The sequence below is a fragment of the Benincasa hispida genome, chromosome 1 (genome assembly GCF_009727055.1).
Source record: "Benincasa hispida cultivar B227 chromosome 1, ASM972705v1, whole genome shotgun sequence".
NCBI lineage: Eukaryota > Viridiplantae > Streptophyta > Magnoliopsida > Cucurbitales > Cucurbitaceae > Benincasa > Benincasa hispida.
The window spans coordinates 87,261,346-87,276,758 of NC_052349.1; the positions used below are offsets into that span (position 1 = coordinate 87,261,346).

At 34.5% G+C, this 15,413-nt stretch overlaps 2 protein-coding genes across 2 annotated transcripts; both read left to right on the top strand.

Annotated features, from left to right (window-relative positions):
* The first annotated feature begins 4,207 nt into the window (after positions 1-4,207).
* LOC120070295 (cytochrome c oxidase subunit 5b-1, mitochondrial-like) lies at positions 4,208-9,405 on the top strand. The gene is made up of 6 exons (XM_039022213.1): positions 4,208-4,509; positions 4,667-4,755; positions 5,575-5,625; positions 8,113-8,179; positions 8,325-8,404; positions 8,987-9,405. The coding sequence occupies exons 1-6, from the start codon at positions 4,335-4,337 to the stop codon at positions 9,047-9,049; spliced, it is 525 nt and encodes a 174-aa protein (XP_038878141.1). The 5' UTR covers positions 4,208-4,334; the 3' UTR covers positions 9,050-9,405.
* A 4,484-nt stretch (positions 9,406-13,889) lies between these two features.
* Positions 13,890-14,714, top strand: LOC120079888. The gene has a single exon (XM_039034336.1). It carries the CDS (start codon positions 13,890-13,892, stop codon positions 14,712-14,714), a length of 825 nt encoding a protein of 274 aa, XP_038890264.1.
* Positions 14,715-15,413: the final 699 nt, after the last annotated feature.

Consider the following 15,413-nt stretch of genomic DNA (forward strand, 5'->3'; position numbering starts at 1 on the left):
ATGTGTATTAGTTTTAACCTATAGTTTTGATTTAATCAGTTTAATTAAATTAAATTATTTATTTATTTATATTTGATTAAATTGATTAATTCTTCAATTAATTAATCATCCAATTAAATATTATATATTTAATTTAATTTTCCATTTCAATCATATTAAAAAAAATTCTCTCATTTAACCTATAGTTTTAATGCGCATCTAATGCCCATTATTTTTAACCTATAGTTTTCAATATGAATTTTATTCATATTAAATTAATATTTAAACTTCTTTCAAATATTTCGTTCTCTCATTTATTAATTTTGAATCATATCCAAAATTAATAATAAAGTCTAAAATTAAACTTATGTATCAACATACATTAAAAAATTCCAGTTATGAATTTGAACATTTTAGTCCGTGGATGCACATATATGTGAAATGCAAAATCAAAGTATGAACTAAATTCATATTTTAATAAAAGAAATTGAAATCATTACTCAAATCATACAATGTTTTGAAATTCATCTGCACATGAATGTGCATAAATTTAAAAAATGGGGCATTTATGGGAGAATAAATTTCGTCCAATTATAAAATGTCACGTGTCTTCCATCCAAACATTTGATCACAATAAGGGGCTTATCAACTTCAACAATGATGAGACCTAGACCACGATTGATAAATTTCGCTGGAGGTTCAATTGACTTTAAATCATAAATTGGATCGGGGCGAGTAACTAAAATTGCTCGGGTCCAATATCCGATCCAATTCAAGCCCACAGTGAAAAATTTGGATCGAAAAAAAAGATGGAACCCAAGCCAATGCTCAACCCAAACCCAAAAAGTAGTTGAGCCCAAGCCCAAAAGCTCAAAAACAAATGGGACCCAAGCCCACCAAAAAACCCATGGAAATCCCCCATAAATAGAGATCTTACCTTTCATTTAGGGAGAGGTTGAAAAATTGTAACGAAGCGTTGAAGCTCTGGAGATCAAGATTAAGGTCGACTTGAAAGTTCTGATCGATCTCGAGATTATCACCTTCTGAGGATTGAAGACTTGGAGGATTAGGACTTCCTTGAATTTCAGAAGATTGAAGCTTAAATCGATTTCAAATTTACAAACCTTCTAAATATTGGAGACTTGGAAGATTAAAACTTTCTTGAATTCTAGAATATTGAAGTTCAAAGCAACTCCTTAAATATTGAAGAATTAGAAATTTTATACTTTTATCCCTTGTTTCAGAGAAATCATCAAAGGATCAAATATTAAAGATTTTATCCACTTTATTATATTGAAATCAATACAAAAAATAGACAAATTAAATTCCTTTGAAAATCTCGTGTGAACTATGTTAATTAATTATTTAGTTAATAAAATAAAAGATACATAAATACTTTTTAATTAAACATAATTAAATTAATAAATAAGTAATTAGAATATTGATAATTAATAATAACAACTTATATTAAATAGTTACGATAGCATAATATATTAGTGGTAAAAATATTAATTGAAATTTATTATGTCTAAATAATATATTTATATTTAATAGTTAATTACAATTAATAGTAATGAATAATTGAGCATACAAACTCTAAGATGGCAATCTATGTGCTCGAGTGTTGACTCCCCACACGATAGTGACATTTCTATGTCTGGTTCAAGCCCTTCGCCCTGAAGATCATCTTCAATGGTTTGCATGTCAGCAGCAGCAACATCTGAATCACGAAGGCTAACTTCAGTGGTAGGTGTTGGGTAGCATTGGTTCTTAGAACATAGGCCATTCTCGATGACAGGTTGACACTAGGTTCCTTATTTGCCACTTTGCATTCATGACGGGCATGACCTTGTTGTCTACAATGTGTGTAGAACTTAGATATTAAAAAAGAAACGATTTCTTGTTTTCTTCGTCAAAGTTTTTTTGCAGTAAAATTTGCACTCCACCGAACATGGGACTGAAATATGAGATTTTAGGTGTAGAAGTAGCAGAAACTCCATCAACAGTTGCTTTAATTGAGGAAGTAGCTTCAAGTACAATAAATTCTCTATAAAAAGTATAAGGGAGGGGACTATATTCTGCTCCAACTATTAATTTATTAATTAATTAAGCTATATTTTTACTACTCATCTCCCATACATAAAAATCTCATACTTTTGCAGGGTATTAAAAAACCCATGTCAGTTGAGTTTTAAAGTTCTCTCGATAATAATATTATGGGCTTTAAAAAGTGGAATTATGTAAAATAAACAGGGATATTAAATGTCTATCTAAAATCTCATAGGAAAACCTGCAAAACAAATGAAGTCTAATAGATAATAATGTGTCTTATCTTGGGAGACGATTGTACGTCCCATCTTGAGCACCATAGAAGAAACAAAATTGTCTTAAAGAAATAATGTGTTGTGTTCCAATTAATTGTTTTTGTGTCTTATCATTTTTTTTATTCTCATATAATTTTCTCTTACAAAAATAAAATTATTTTCGTATATTTTATTGATAGACTTGTTTTTATTATTTTTCTTTCATTTTATTTGTGAGTAATCAATGTATTTAAATGGGGATTTTTTTAAATAGAAAAATAAGAAAAATTATTTACACAAAATAATTAAATTTTAATTTTTTTTGTAGAGGCTGATAGAGACGGATAAAAGTATATCGGTGTTTATCCGTGATAGAAACTAATAAGTTTATTACTGATAAACGTTGATAGAAGTCTATCAATGTTTATCAATATTTTTTTTTTTTGCTATTTCTGAAATAGTTTGATATTTTTTCAATATGTGAAAATTTCTCTATTTAAATAGATTGATATTATTTTTTTTAAAAATTAAAATAAGGATGTACTTATATTAGATGAAAAATTATTGTAAAAATAGTTTGGTTTTATTTTATTAAAAACATAAAACTAAGAAAGTCATCGAAATTTTTTTTTTTCAAAAAAAAATCTAGGGAAAAAAACAAAAACAAAATTATAAAACTTTTTTTTTCCAGTTTCTAAAAATTGGAAACAAAAAAATGGTAACCAATCTGGTCTGAGTTTTTTTTCCAATTTTTTAAAATTGAAAACGAATAACAGAAAACCAAAATAAAAAAACTAAGGCACCGTTTAGTAACTATTTGATTTTTTGTTTTTATTTTTGAAAATTAAGCTTAGACACTATTTTCACCTCCAAAATCCTTAATTTTTTATCTACTTTTTATTAATAATTTAAAAAACAAGTCAAATTTTAAAAGCTAAAAAAAGTAGCTTTTAAAAACTTATCTTTGTTTTGAAAATTTAGCTAAGAATTCAACAATTCTATTAAAGAAAGATGCAAATTATTGTAAGAAAAAAGGGAAAAAATAGACTTACTTTTCAAAGACCAATAAAAAAAAGGGAATGGTTACAAAACAAGACCTAAATAATGGTCAAATGAGACTGGTATTTATTTACCAAACACTATAGACAACTCGTTCATGTCTAAAGTTGAAATTTACCAAACACTAATTTACTTCATATTACAATTGACTTTTCTGAAAGTACAATTGTAAGACCCGATTGGATTGACTTGAGAAAAAAGTATTTGTCAAAAGACTCATTTTTATTTAAATACTTTTTGATAAACACGGATTAAAATATATTAAAAATCTATTTTGAGTGATTGCCAAACACTCAATTTCTTAAAAAAAAAAAGACTTATTTTTTAAATTAAATAGTTGAAAATGTATTCTAAACACACCCTAAAAAAGCTACAATAATCTCTAACTAAGTCTTAAGACCTATTTAGATTGACTTAGAAAAAAAATGTTTTTCAAATAGTTTTATTTAAACGTTTTTGATAAAAACTTATTAAAATATACTCGAGAAGCTCTATTTTTGAGTAGTTGTCAAACACTTCAATTTATTTCAAAATAACTTATTTTTTAGATTAACCACTTGAAAATGTATTTCAAACACATCCTTGGATCACTAGATCAAATCAATATAAGATCATAAGTTTATGGTCAAATTTTATTATTTTTTTGAGCTTGGCTCAACCGCAATAGGCATAACCTTTCTTCCTAGAGATCAAGTCGAATGTTGGATTCTCCATCCTCGAAGTTATTATACTATAAAAAAAATTGATCTTTTTAAAAATAAAAAAGAAAAGAAAAAGAAAAAGAAAAAGCAATCCCCTGCGGCACGTGTCACGTAAAACCCTCGTACCAAATCATCAGGAATAACCACTCTCAGCGGAGCCGGACCTCCTCTTGACTTATTTACACATTTCTCCATTTCCAAAAGGAAACCGCTCAAGAAGAGAGAGGAAAAAGCTAATCAATTCGCCGTCGAAGAGGTGTGACCTGAGATCATAGCCGGAGAATCGCCAACCATGTGGAGGAGATTGCTCTCTTTGCAGCTCAATGCCCTAAAACGTCTTCCTTCATCATCGACGGCTCCGTCGGTATCCATTTCCACAGCCTCACGACTTGCTGTTGCTGCTTCATCTTATGTTTCTCCCTCGCCTTACATTTCGCTCTTCGCTCGCCATTTCAGTGCCGAGGCTGGTAGATCCTATTCCCCTCTCCGTATTTCATATTCATAACTCATGGATTATTACTTATTTTACATTCGGTCACCGCGTGTGTGAACATGGATCTATAGTATGAGTACGGACGTGGATTTGGTCTCGTGTGATTAATATTTTGATTTTGTGTAAATTAGCTGTTGATGCTGGTCTGAAAAAGAATGTTGAGGATGTAATGCCGATTGCAACCGGACACGAGCGTGAAGAGCTTGAAGCCGCGCTCGAGGTGATTTTTGTTCTTTTTCGATACGTGATTTCGTTTTTCCGAGTTGATGTTGAAAAAAGAAAGAAAAAACAAAAACAGCGGCATATGGACCGAAAATAGGTAAAGGATGCTTTCAATCAATTGCCGAAAAAGGATATCAGGTGGAATACTTGTAGTTATACTATACCTTAATTGATTCATTCATTTTCATGAGAATGTCAATTTCAAACCTCTGCGTACATTGTTTTATTTATATTTATGGATGGTCATTTATCAAACAAGCCATGGTGACCACTACCTAGGAATTAAATTCCTATAAGTTTCTTTGACACTCAAATGTTATAGGATCAAATGAGTTGTATGTAAAATTAGTCGAGGTACGTGTAAGTTGGCCCGAATACTCACGGATATCAAAATATTTTTTTGTCAAAGAAGTTTCTATACGAATCCTGATGATGTTAGCTCATTCTATTTCAAATATGTAGATAGATTATAGAGAGGTATAGGTGTAATAATCAACTAAAAAAAGAGGCAGCCTACAACCAATGAACACGTGTGCTAAAAGGTTCAACAGAAGGATTGAGCAAACATTAAACATGCACAAGCTGAGTCAGCAACCTGCTGCTGGGTCTGTTAGGCTGAAGGTTCTGGAATGATAGGTGCCATATGATACGACCCAAAACCTTCTACTCAACATGTTGTTTTTCGTGGGCTTAAATTTTCTGAGGCAATCCTCATATTGGACTGAGTCTGGTTTACGTAAATATTTTAGCTGGTTGGCATCCGAAGTATTTTTCATTATAAAAGTGAGTCTCATTTCAATGGGTTTTATGTTTGCAGGGAAGAGACATCCTTGATATAAACAACCCTGTAGGTCCTTTTGGCACTAAGGTAGGTATATTTTGCTGTTTACAGTTAATCTTATTTTTGCACACTTTGGGTTGTGTCTTATGCCGCTCAAGGAGGCCTTTTCCCCCCCTTTCTTCGTACTCCATATTGATGTTTTATTTATTATAAATAAAGGAACAGGAGATGTTGAATTATACTTTTCTATGTTGTGACTTGTGAGCCTGTGTGTGTGTTTTCCGATAATTTACATGCCAAATTGCTATTGGAGTCTAAGGGTTTTTGGGTTACCCTAAAAGGTATGCATGCTATCTTTAGTTTGGATATATCTGGAAGAAGATCGACAAATAAAAGATAGAACAACTTCTGATGTATGTAGTTCCAGGTCTTTGTTGGGCAATTTGGGCAGAGAGAAACAACGTTACTTTCTTAGACAAATTTGTAGTTTGAGTTTTTTGGGTGGTAGTGTATTTTTTCACCTTATGTTTGTCATGTGTGGCCTCATTGGTTGAGGAGGAACTTGGACTATGTTTAGCTCTTTTCACTGTTGATGGTCTGTCTAACTTTTTTTTTTTTTTTTAAACTTAATTTTTTCCTTGTTTAGACACAAATTTCATTGATGAAAGAAATATACAGAAGTTACCTAAAGGCTCCCAGATTTTTCTGTGATTGAAGATAAGCAGTAGTTACAAAGAAAGAGAATTACCATGAGAGGCTCAAGAAGAAGCCACAAATTTCACAAGGACCACATATATCCTTGTCTACAAGACTCCGACTTTGGAAATTCTACTGCTTTTTTCCAACCACACCTTCCAAGAAAAGGGAAGAATACCATTGTTACATAGGTTTCTTTCCATGTCTTGGATCTTTTACCTGTTCACATTTGAGGAATAAAATCCTTAGTTATTCAGCCACTTTGAGAACTAGCAGTTCAAGAAGACTTGTTCAGCAGGTTTTTCACTATTTTTCTATCAAGTAGGCGATTTAGGCAAAATATAGGGGAGAGAGTTCTTTGAGCAACACCATTTGTGTTGATCCTTTGAGGGAAAATTGACTGAGGGAACACCTTCCATTTATAGGTAGCTTGCTGTACGAAATATTGTGTATAAATCCAGGAAAATGATTGAAAACCCAAAGTATGATTTAGGAAGCTCAATGAAAAAGGACTAGAAGAAGTGAGATTTGGAACTCCTGAAAAGCCTGGTTAAGGAAGCATGAATTGAATCTAACCTGCTACCAAAGATAGCCCACTCTCCAATTTCTCTATCTGTCATTTTTATTTTGAAAATAAATTTCTCCAATTTCTCTATATGAGGTTGCTCCTTTCTAGTGAGCAACCTCATATAGCCATATAAACATCTCCTTGAAAGAATAGGAGCTTCCTTTTGTGAATTATCCAGTGAATGTGTGACTGCCTTAGTTTGCTAGCAACTGCCTTAGTTTGAAGAGAACTATGTGCCCTAGGAATATTATGTTCTGAATTGCCTGGTGAAGTCCTTTCCATGTTTGTTAGCAATCAAATATACAGAAGAGAGCTAGGTTTGCTAGGATATTTCCATAACCTTTTTCAAAGAAGAAAAAAATATTTCTGTTTGTTATTCCAAATGTTTAGACCTCCTATCTCAAGAGGGGAGAGACCACAGACCATAATTCATCTAACAAGGTGAGAACCCATTTTCCTATCTGAACCCTCAAAAAGACATGGCTGATGTATTTCTTAAAATATTGTAATAGGGATACTGAAAAATGAAAAAACCTATAAGAGGAAGTTGGAAAGAATTTTTACTTTTTGATTAGAGGATATCTCATTCTCTCTCCTTTTATGCAAAAAAGATTCATGAGTTGAGTGGCCGTTCATGCTATCTAGTTACACCATTGAAGCTTGAGACCAGGAACTCTTAGACAATGTCTAAGAAAAATTACGGTGGATGTAAATGTGGCCCTGGCTTTATTCATCTTGACGACAGAGAACGCACCAACTTGGGATAGAGTAACTGTAGGATAGGGAATTTTCTTTCTTCCACAACCGTTTATTATTTTAATTATCATCTAGAAATGGTGTTGTTAAAGCATAATGGGGACAATATATTGAAGGCAAACCTTTGGTCCATTGCTGATATGAGCATACATCGCTCAAGTGGTCAGGCATTACTCATCAATGCTTGTTCTTATGGGTGTATGTTCAAATCTCCTCCTCGTAGCATAATATTTATGGCCCCTTGGTACTAACTAATTGAGGATTTTTACTGCAGTCCCATTTTATTACTATCTTTTGTCATTTCTGTCTTGTTTGTAGTTGGGTGTTTATTTTGCATTCTATGACCTTGATTGTAAATACTTTATGTGGTGGTTATTGATTTTGTGATCAGTTCATTTATGAGTGTTCACTTTGCTTCAAATTTAATGAAGCCTGTAACTTGTTTTGCTCTTGATTCACATCGAAATACTGTGAGAGGATGTGCCTGAAAGAATAAGTTTGGTTGCATGGATTATTTCTTTGGATGAAATCTAATTACTTTCTTATGTCTTTAGGAAGCTCCTGCTGTTATTAAGTCATATTATGATGAAAGATTAGTTGGGTGCCCTGGAGGTGAAGGTGGTAAGTACTTGCAACCTCTCTTTTATCCATGCTTTTTCATCATTTTTGTGCGAGTCTGACAAAATTTTACCCAAGTAAATTTTGCATTCTTCCTCTACACGAGAATTTCCAACTTATTTCTGTTGCATGCTTTTGGATTTTGTAGAGGATGAGCATGATGTTGTCTGGTTTCGGCTGAAGAAAGGCGAGCCACATGAATGCCCTGTGTGCACGCAGTATTTTGTGGTGAGGATTTATTGTAATTATTACATAATGTTGCCATGATGTAGAATGCTGGAATAGGGGTCCGAATCCCCCCTCATGTTTTTGAAGTAAAAAAAAGTTCGGTCCTTATGCATGATAAGTTATGATGAAACACACATACATATATATACATTATATATTTTTTTAAACGGAAATGAAGCTTTTCATTGATGTAATGAAAAACATCTAATGCTCAAAGTACATAGAGACATCAAGTAATAAAGATCAAAGTATATACATTATACAATTACAAAAGGAATTACTTATGTTCCTGTGTTCATGATTGTCCCATCATGTATGTTGTTGTTATTATTATTATTATTATTATTTCAACTAGTAGAGGCGAGGGATTCAACCTTTGACCTCTTGGTTGAGTACATATGCCTTAACCAATTGAGTAATGCTCGAGTTGGTTATCTAATTATGATTAGAATCAAAGTTTGAATGTTAGTTCCCCCTCTTTCTAATTGTCCCACTTCTTGAATATGAGATAAAGACATTCATGTCTCAATTAGAAATTAGTTAGGGGTGCCAAATTTTTCTAATTTTAAATCGTGTTCGCAGTTGGAAGTAGTGGGACCTGGAGGATCGCCAGATGGTTATGGAGATGACGATCACCATCATTGATTGCAAACATCTTTTCCAGAATAAACCGGTGCTTTTAGAGAGAGAGAATTCGAAATATGCTGCAGTTTTAATTGCAAGTTGTGTGTCTTATTTGCAGTTGTTGCTTCATCAACGTTAGGAATCTGAGTTTTTTCCGTGTCAGTTAGAGACACAGGTGAGTCTTCTTTTGGAAGATACAGATCCTTCTTAGGCTTTCTTTTTATGTGTTTCCAAAATAATTGGACGCTTCTTGATTCTTTACCATAACCAAGGCGGCATTACAATACAATAACACACTCCCTTTTGATCTTAAAATATAATTTGAGAATTGCTAAAGTCATTCTCCTTATAAAATGTGCTATGGCTGCTGTACTTTATATATAGTCCACTTCTATTACAAATTTTGTTTACTCTTTGTAAATATAATCTTTTCCTCTTGTTCACTTGGCCATGGCCTCGATGCCTCTGGACGCAAGAAAAGGTAATTTTTTTTAATGGTATTGTTGTTCTGTAAGCCTTTTCCAGGAATCCTTTTATAAGTCTTTCGGTTTTCCTACTTATACAAAGTGAAATTGTTTGCGTCTCTCTTGTTGAAGAGCTGAAGCTTTTTTTTTTTTCTTTTGACAATATGTGGATTGGAAAAGTTGAACCACTGACTTCGAGCTTTATAATACAAATATTATGCTAGTTGAGCTATGCTTATTTTGATGTTGAAGAGCTGAAGCTGATTTGTTGGTGCCTTTTTTATCCGTGCTACTATTCCCCTTTGTTCTCAATTCCCTTTTTTTTTTTTTTACTCTGATGACCTCTCTCTCCATGGTGGTTGCCTTCCTCATTTGATCCACACCAATGATGACCTCTCTCTCCATCCAATCTGTGTTGTAGAGCAAAAGCGTGGTTTGGAGAGCGAAACAGTGAGGGAAAGAAGAGAGAGCGAGAGAGGAAAAAGGAGAGAGGGCAAGAGATCTAATATATATGTGTGAACTTTTGTTTTGGTAATTTCATCCAAATTTGATAAGGGTAAAAAATCTCAAATTTAAAAAGTGTGACAACTTTCATTCTCTCTAAATTTTGGGTTAGCCATCTATCATGATAAAGTGGTGTCTTTACTTGTGGTTGACCTAAGTTTAAAACAAGGGGAGAAAATTTCATTAATATTTTACTTTTTTATTTCATTGAATAAAAAATCTATAATTGAATAGGTTATTCAAATAGTAGCACAAAATTGAATTTAAAATTTGGTGTATCGATAAAACATACAGAAAAAAAATTAATTAATCATCTAAAACATACTCTACACTACCCTATTTTTTTCTATGAAACCTACCCTCCAAATAATAAAGGGTATAGTTAAGGGTGTGTTTCGTGGAAATCTTAGTCATTTTTAACGTTTGGTAAGATTGATTATAAAATAATTTATTGCGAAATCACAATTCAAATTTATTGGTCCTAATTTCGAAATATATTTTTAGTTTAAGTGCATTTAATCCCTATAGGTTGGATTGGGCTAATTTAGTCCTTCAGTTTGATTAATAGGTTTCAAAAGTCATTCTTTACATTAATTAGATATAGATATTTTTTATTATTTTAAATAAAACAGCAACAATTAAAAAAGTAATTAAAGAAAAAAGTCTTCTCTCTCCTCTTTTCTTCTTCCTCTTTCTTCACCCGCTTCTTCTTCTCGATTAAGGCAAGTAAGTAACGAAATTGAACAAAAATCCTCCTATGCTCCTTCCAATTCGCCATAGAAAAAATCCCAGCTTAAAAATCCTCTAAGATTTTCTATACCATTGCGCCAAGTATTACGTAATTCGCAAGATGCATGGGTTCAAAATTGGGAAGTTCAGGCTGCTGCTGTTGTATTATATGTGATGCCATTACTTTGGTAGGTGGAAATTGAGGGATTATTTTAAGTTGGAATGGTGAAGAATGGTATGCAGTCAAAGCAGGGGAGGAGAGAGTGGATTGAAGGATAGAAAATAGGGAATATTACATTTTTTATCCCGAGGTCTCGGTTCTAGTTTCTATTTGGTCTCTAGGTTTTACAATGTTACACATTTAGTTCTTAAAGTTTTGAGTTTTGTTTCAATTTAATCTAAGTTTCAAAATGTTATAATTTTACCTTTGAGATCTGAGTTTTGTTTCAATTTGGTCCATGGATTTCAAGATTTTATATTTTTAATCTCAATTTTTCATTAAATACTTACTTTTAATCATTGGCATCAATTTCTATTAATTAATTAAAAATAATTAGAAGTGAAATTTTAAATTTAATTTTAAAGGTGATAAGAATAGTGAAACTTAATTAATTATAATTATTTTAACGATTTTTAATTTATTAACATAAATTAACTCCAAAAGACGAAAAAGAGTATTTAGTGAAAAATTGAGGTTAAAAGTATAAACCTCGAGACATAGGGACTAAATTGAAACAAAATTCAAATATCAAAGGTAAAATTGTAACATTTTGAAATCTAAGGACTAAATTAAAATCAAACTCAAAAGTTAGGAGCTTTTTGTTTTGCGAACATCCTAGATTCCCATGGAGTGGACATCTAGATTACCATGTTTGTTTTGTAGAGATACTCCGACATCTAAAGATTCTCGGGCATCCTAGGATACCAAGACGGAGGGCATCTGAAAAATTCTTGGATGCCCCTGACACATGGATTTTCCAGATTCTCAAGTTGAGGACATCCCCATTTTACTTTTTTGTCCTTTTGTTTTATTTTATTTACATATATATATTATATATATATATATATATTAATCTTCATTTGCATTATATATGAAAAATAAATACTATCAACCATGTATATCATTAATATCTTTATCGCAAAGCACTTGAGCGCATATAGAGCACTTTCATTCATTTATTAGCACAATAGATGGGGACATGAACTTGCATTACATTCATATTCATCATTGTCCATATAGATAAAGATAATAAATTTTCTATTCCTCACAAGTTATTGGCGCCATTATCGGGGATTGGTAACGGTTAGTGTTGAATACTTTTGTGGTATTTTGCAGGACAAATTCTGCTGTACTGTCTGTTTATCGCGAAGAGCAGGCTGACAGTTTGTGAGTACTAGAACTGATCCAGAATTCTAAGTTGACCCAGAGATCAAGTGTATTTTTCGCGCACGAGCACATCAGAATCAAATTACGCGAAGAAGAAACATGGCAAATAATAATGAGAGCCGGAGGAATCAAGGGGTAAATTGGCCAGTGCAAGACCCTGTTTTTCTTGCTGCCGACCGCAACATCCTTATAAGGAACTATGTGCGCCAAATCTTTATAACTTCTCGCCTAGAATTTCAAGACCCACGGTTGCGGAGAATGCAAGGTTTGAGATAAAGTCGGTCATGCTTCAAATGATCCAAAATGGCGGACAATTTGGAGGTCTACAAGGAGAAGACCACCATGCTCATTTGACCAGCTTCTAGAAATGTGCAACACATTCTCCATACCTGGTGTGACTCCTGAAGGAATTAGGTTGTATCTCTTCCCGTATACACTGCGGGATGAGGCAAAGAGGTGGGCTCAGTCACTAGAGCCAAATGAAATCAATGTATGGGACCAGTTGGTCGAGAGGTTTATGAATAAATCTTCCCTCCAACCGTTAACACAAGGAGATGGAGGGATGTGTTGAATTTCAAACAGAAGGGAAATGAAACTTTGAGCACCGCCTGGGTGCGATTTCTGACAATTAGTGAAGAACTATCCGCACATCGGGATTCCCGATTTCATTCTGATGGAGACTTTTTAATAACGGCTTGGATCGATCAACGCAAGCAGTTGCTGATGCCCCTGCGGCAGGAGGGTTAATGACAAGACGTATACGGAAGCAAAGATCATCTTAGATTACATTTCGTGAAACACAGATGAGTGGATAGATAACGGTATGAGGAAAGAGGCTCGGAACGAAGAAGAGCAAAAAAGTGCCATTATACCAGCTGATACAATGAACACCTTGGCCGTTCAGGGGATGGCCACAGTAACCTCGCTCCTCCAGACTATGGCTATTCAGCAAGGACATCTCTCTTAAAGTTCAGCGCATGCCAATGCGCTGACGCAAGTGGCCGCAATAAATTGTGTTCAATGCGGAGAGGGGCACTCAGTGGAAGTTTTCCCGTTAAATCAACAAGGCACTCAGTGGAAGTTTGCCCATTAAATCAACAATCTGTATACTCTATTCACAATGAATCATTCAACAACACCTACAACCCTGGTTGGCGGAATCAGCCAACTTTTAGTTGGGGAGGAAATCATAACCAAGGGGCCAAAGTAATCATCAAAACAGTCATCTCGGGAATCGAGGTAATCCTCCGGTTTTCCTTAATCAGAATCATAGCCAAGGTAATTTTCAGAGTATACAACCATACGACCAACCGTCCTCTTCTAACACCTCTTCCAATACCTCGTCTTTGGAAACATTATTGAAACAATATATTGAGAAGAACGAGGCAATCAAGCAGTCGCAAGCGTCCTCCTTTAGAAATTTGGAGGTGCAGATTGAACAGCTTGCGATCGAACTTAAGAATAGAGCGCCTGGTACGCTGCCCAGTAGCTCAGGAGCACTGGGACCACGCGGTAAAAAACAATGTCAAACAATGACATTGAGAAGTGGCAAGATGACGGTCCCCATGCCACTAGTACCGAATTTAGTGAAAAGGCCAGTAGACTCAATCATCAATGATGACCACTCAACCACAAACAATAGAACTACTAGTTCAGAAGAAAATACCTATACAAAGAATGAATCTCAGCAAGACTCAGAATCAAAGTCACCGCAACCTCCAGCTCCTAAAACACAGCAAGCAAAGGACCTCAATGAACAACCAATTGAATAGGAAGTATGGCGGGATCTTCCACCTTTCCCATCTGGCTGAAAAGGAAAGATGACAGCAAACAATTCAAGAGGTTCCTAGATGTTCTCCGACAATTATATATCAACATTCCCTTAGTAGAAGTGTTGGAACAAATGCCGAGCTATGTGAAATTCCTCAAGGACATGCTTGCCAACAAGAGGAAGATCAGGGAGAATGAAACGGTCGCATTAACATATGAGTGTAGTGCACTTTTTCAGAACAACATCCCCACTAAAATGAAAGATCCAGAGAGTTTCACATTGCCATGCTCAATAGTGGGAAAAAAAGTCAGAAATGTGCTGTGTAACTTGGGGGCAAGTATAAACCTAATACCCTTGTCAATCTTCAAAAAGTTAAATATCGGCAACGTAAGACACACCACAGTTACGTTGCAATTGGTCGATAGATCAATAATGCATCCAGAGGGCAAAATAGAAGATGTACTTGTGCAAGTGGATAAATTCATCTTCCCTACTGACTTTATTATATTGGATTATGAAGCTGACATTGAGGTGCCTATCATCTTGGGTCACCCGTTTCTCGCAACAGGGCGAGTGCTAATCGTTGTACAGAAAGGAGAACTTACCATAAGGGTTGACGATCAGCAAGCCAAGTTCAACGTTCTCAATGCGTTGAAATACCCAGGTGATATGGAAAACTGTCAGTATGTTGGAGAGCTGCAGGAAGAACATTGGTACAAGTCTCAAGAAGAATCGAAGGAAGAAGACTTTGGGATTGGTGCAATGTGGGAGGAAAATTGTGCCACAATACAATCTGAGTCAGATTTTGAAACAATCAAGTTATTTGAATGAACAACGCAACGTACTAAGCCATCTTTGGAAGAACCACCCATGTTAGAGTTAAAGGCGTTACCAGTGCACCTCAAATATGTTTATTTAGGAGGCAATAACATTTTACCGGTTATAATCTCTGCCTTATTGAGCAAAGAAAAGAAGGAAGCACTTATTTAGATCCTTAAGAACAATGCAAAAGCCTTGGGATGGACCTTAGCGGACATTCGAGGGATCCGTCCCTCGTATTGCATGCATAAGATTCATTTTGAAGAAGGAAAAACAAGATCTATAGAGAGGCAGTGCCGTTTGACCCTGCCATGAGAGAGGTTGTGAAGAAAGAGATTGTGAAGTGGCTTGATGCAGGCGTCATTTACCCCATATCTGATAGAAGTTGGGTAAGCCCAGTGCAATGCGTTCCAAAGAAAGGGGGTATGACAATCGTCACCAACAACAAAAATGAGTTAATTCCTACAAGGACAACCATGGGGTGGAGAATATGTATGGATTACCGCAAGTTAAATCTGGCCACAAAGAAGGACCACTTTCCACTCTCGTTTATTGATCAAATGTTAGATCGGCTTGCGGGGAATGAATTCTTTGCTTTCTTGACGGCTATTCAGGGTATAACCAAATTGCGATTGCGCCGAAAGTAGGATAAAACAACTTTCACGTGCCCATTCAGCACATTTGCATTCCATCGCATGCCATTTGGACTCT

Excerpts from the sequence above, each read along its gene's own strand:
- LOC120070295 (XM_039022213.1), top strand. The coding sequence starts at position 4,335 with ATGTGGAGGAGATTGCTCTCTTTGCAGCTCAATGCCCTAAAACGTCTT. Across the intron at positions 4,756-5,574 it reads AGCTTGAAGCCGCGCTCGAG|GGAAGAGACATCCTTGATAT; the intron begins GTGATTTTTGTT and ends TTATGTTTGCAG. Across the intron at positions 8,180-8,324 it reads GTGCCCTGGAGGTGAAGGTG|AGGATGAGCATGATGTTGTC; the intron begins GTAAGTACTTGC and ends TGGATTTTGTAG.
- LOC120079888 (XM_039034336.1), top strand. The coding sequence starts at position 13,890 with ATGGCGGGATCTTCCACCTTTCCCATCTGGCTGAAAAGGAAAGATGAC.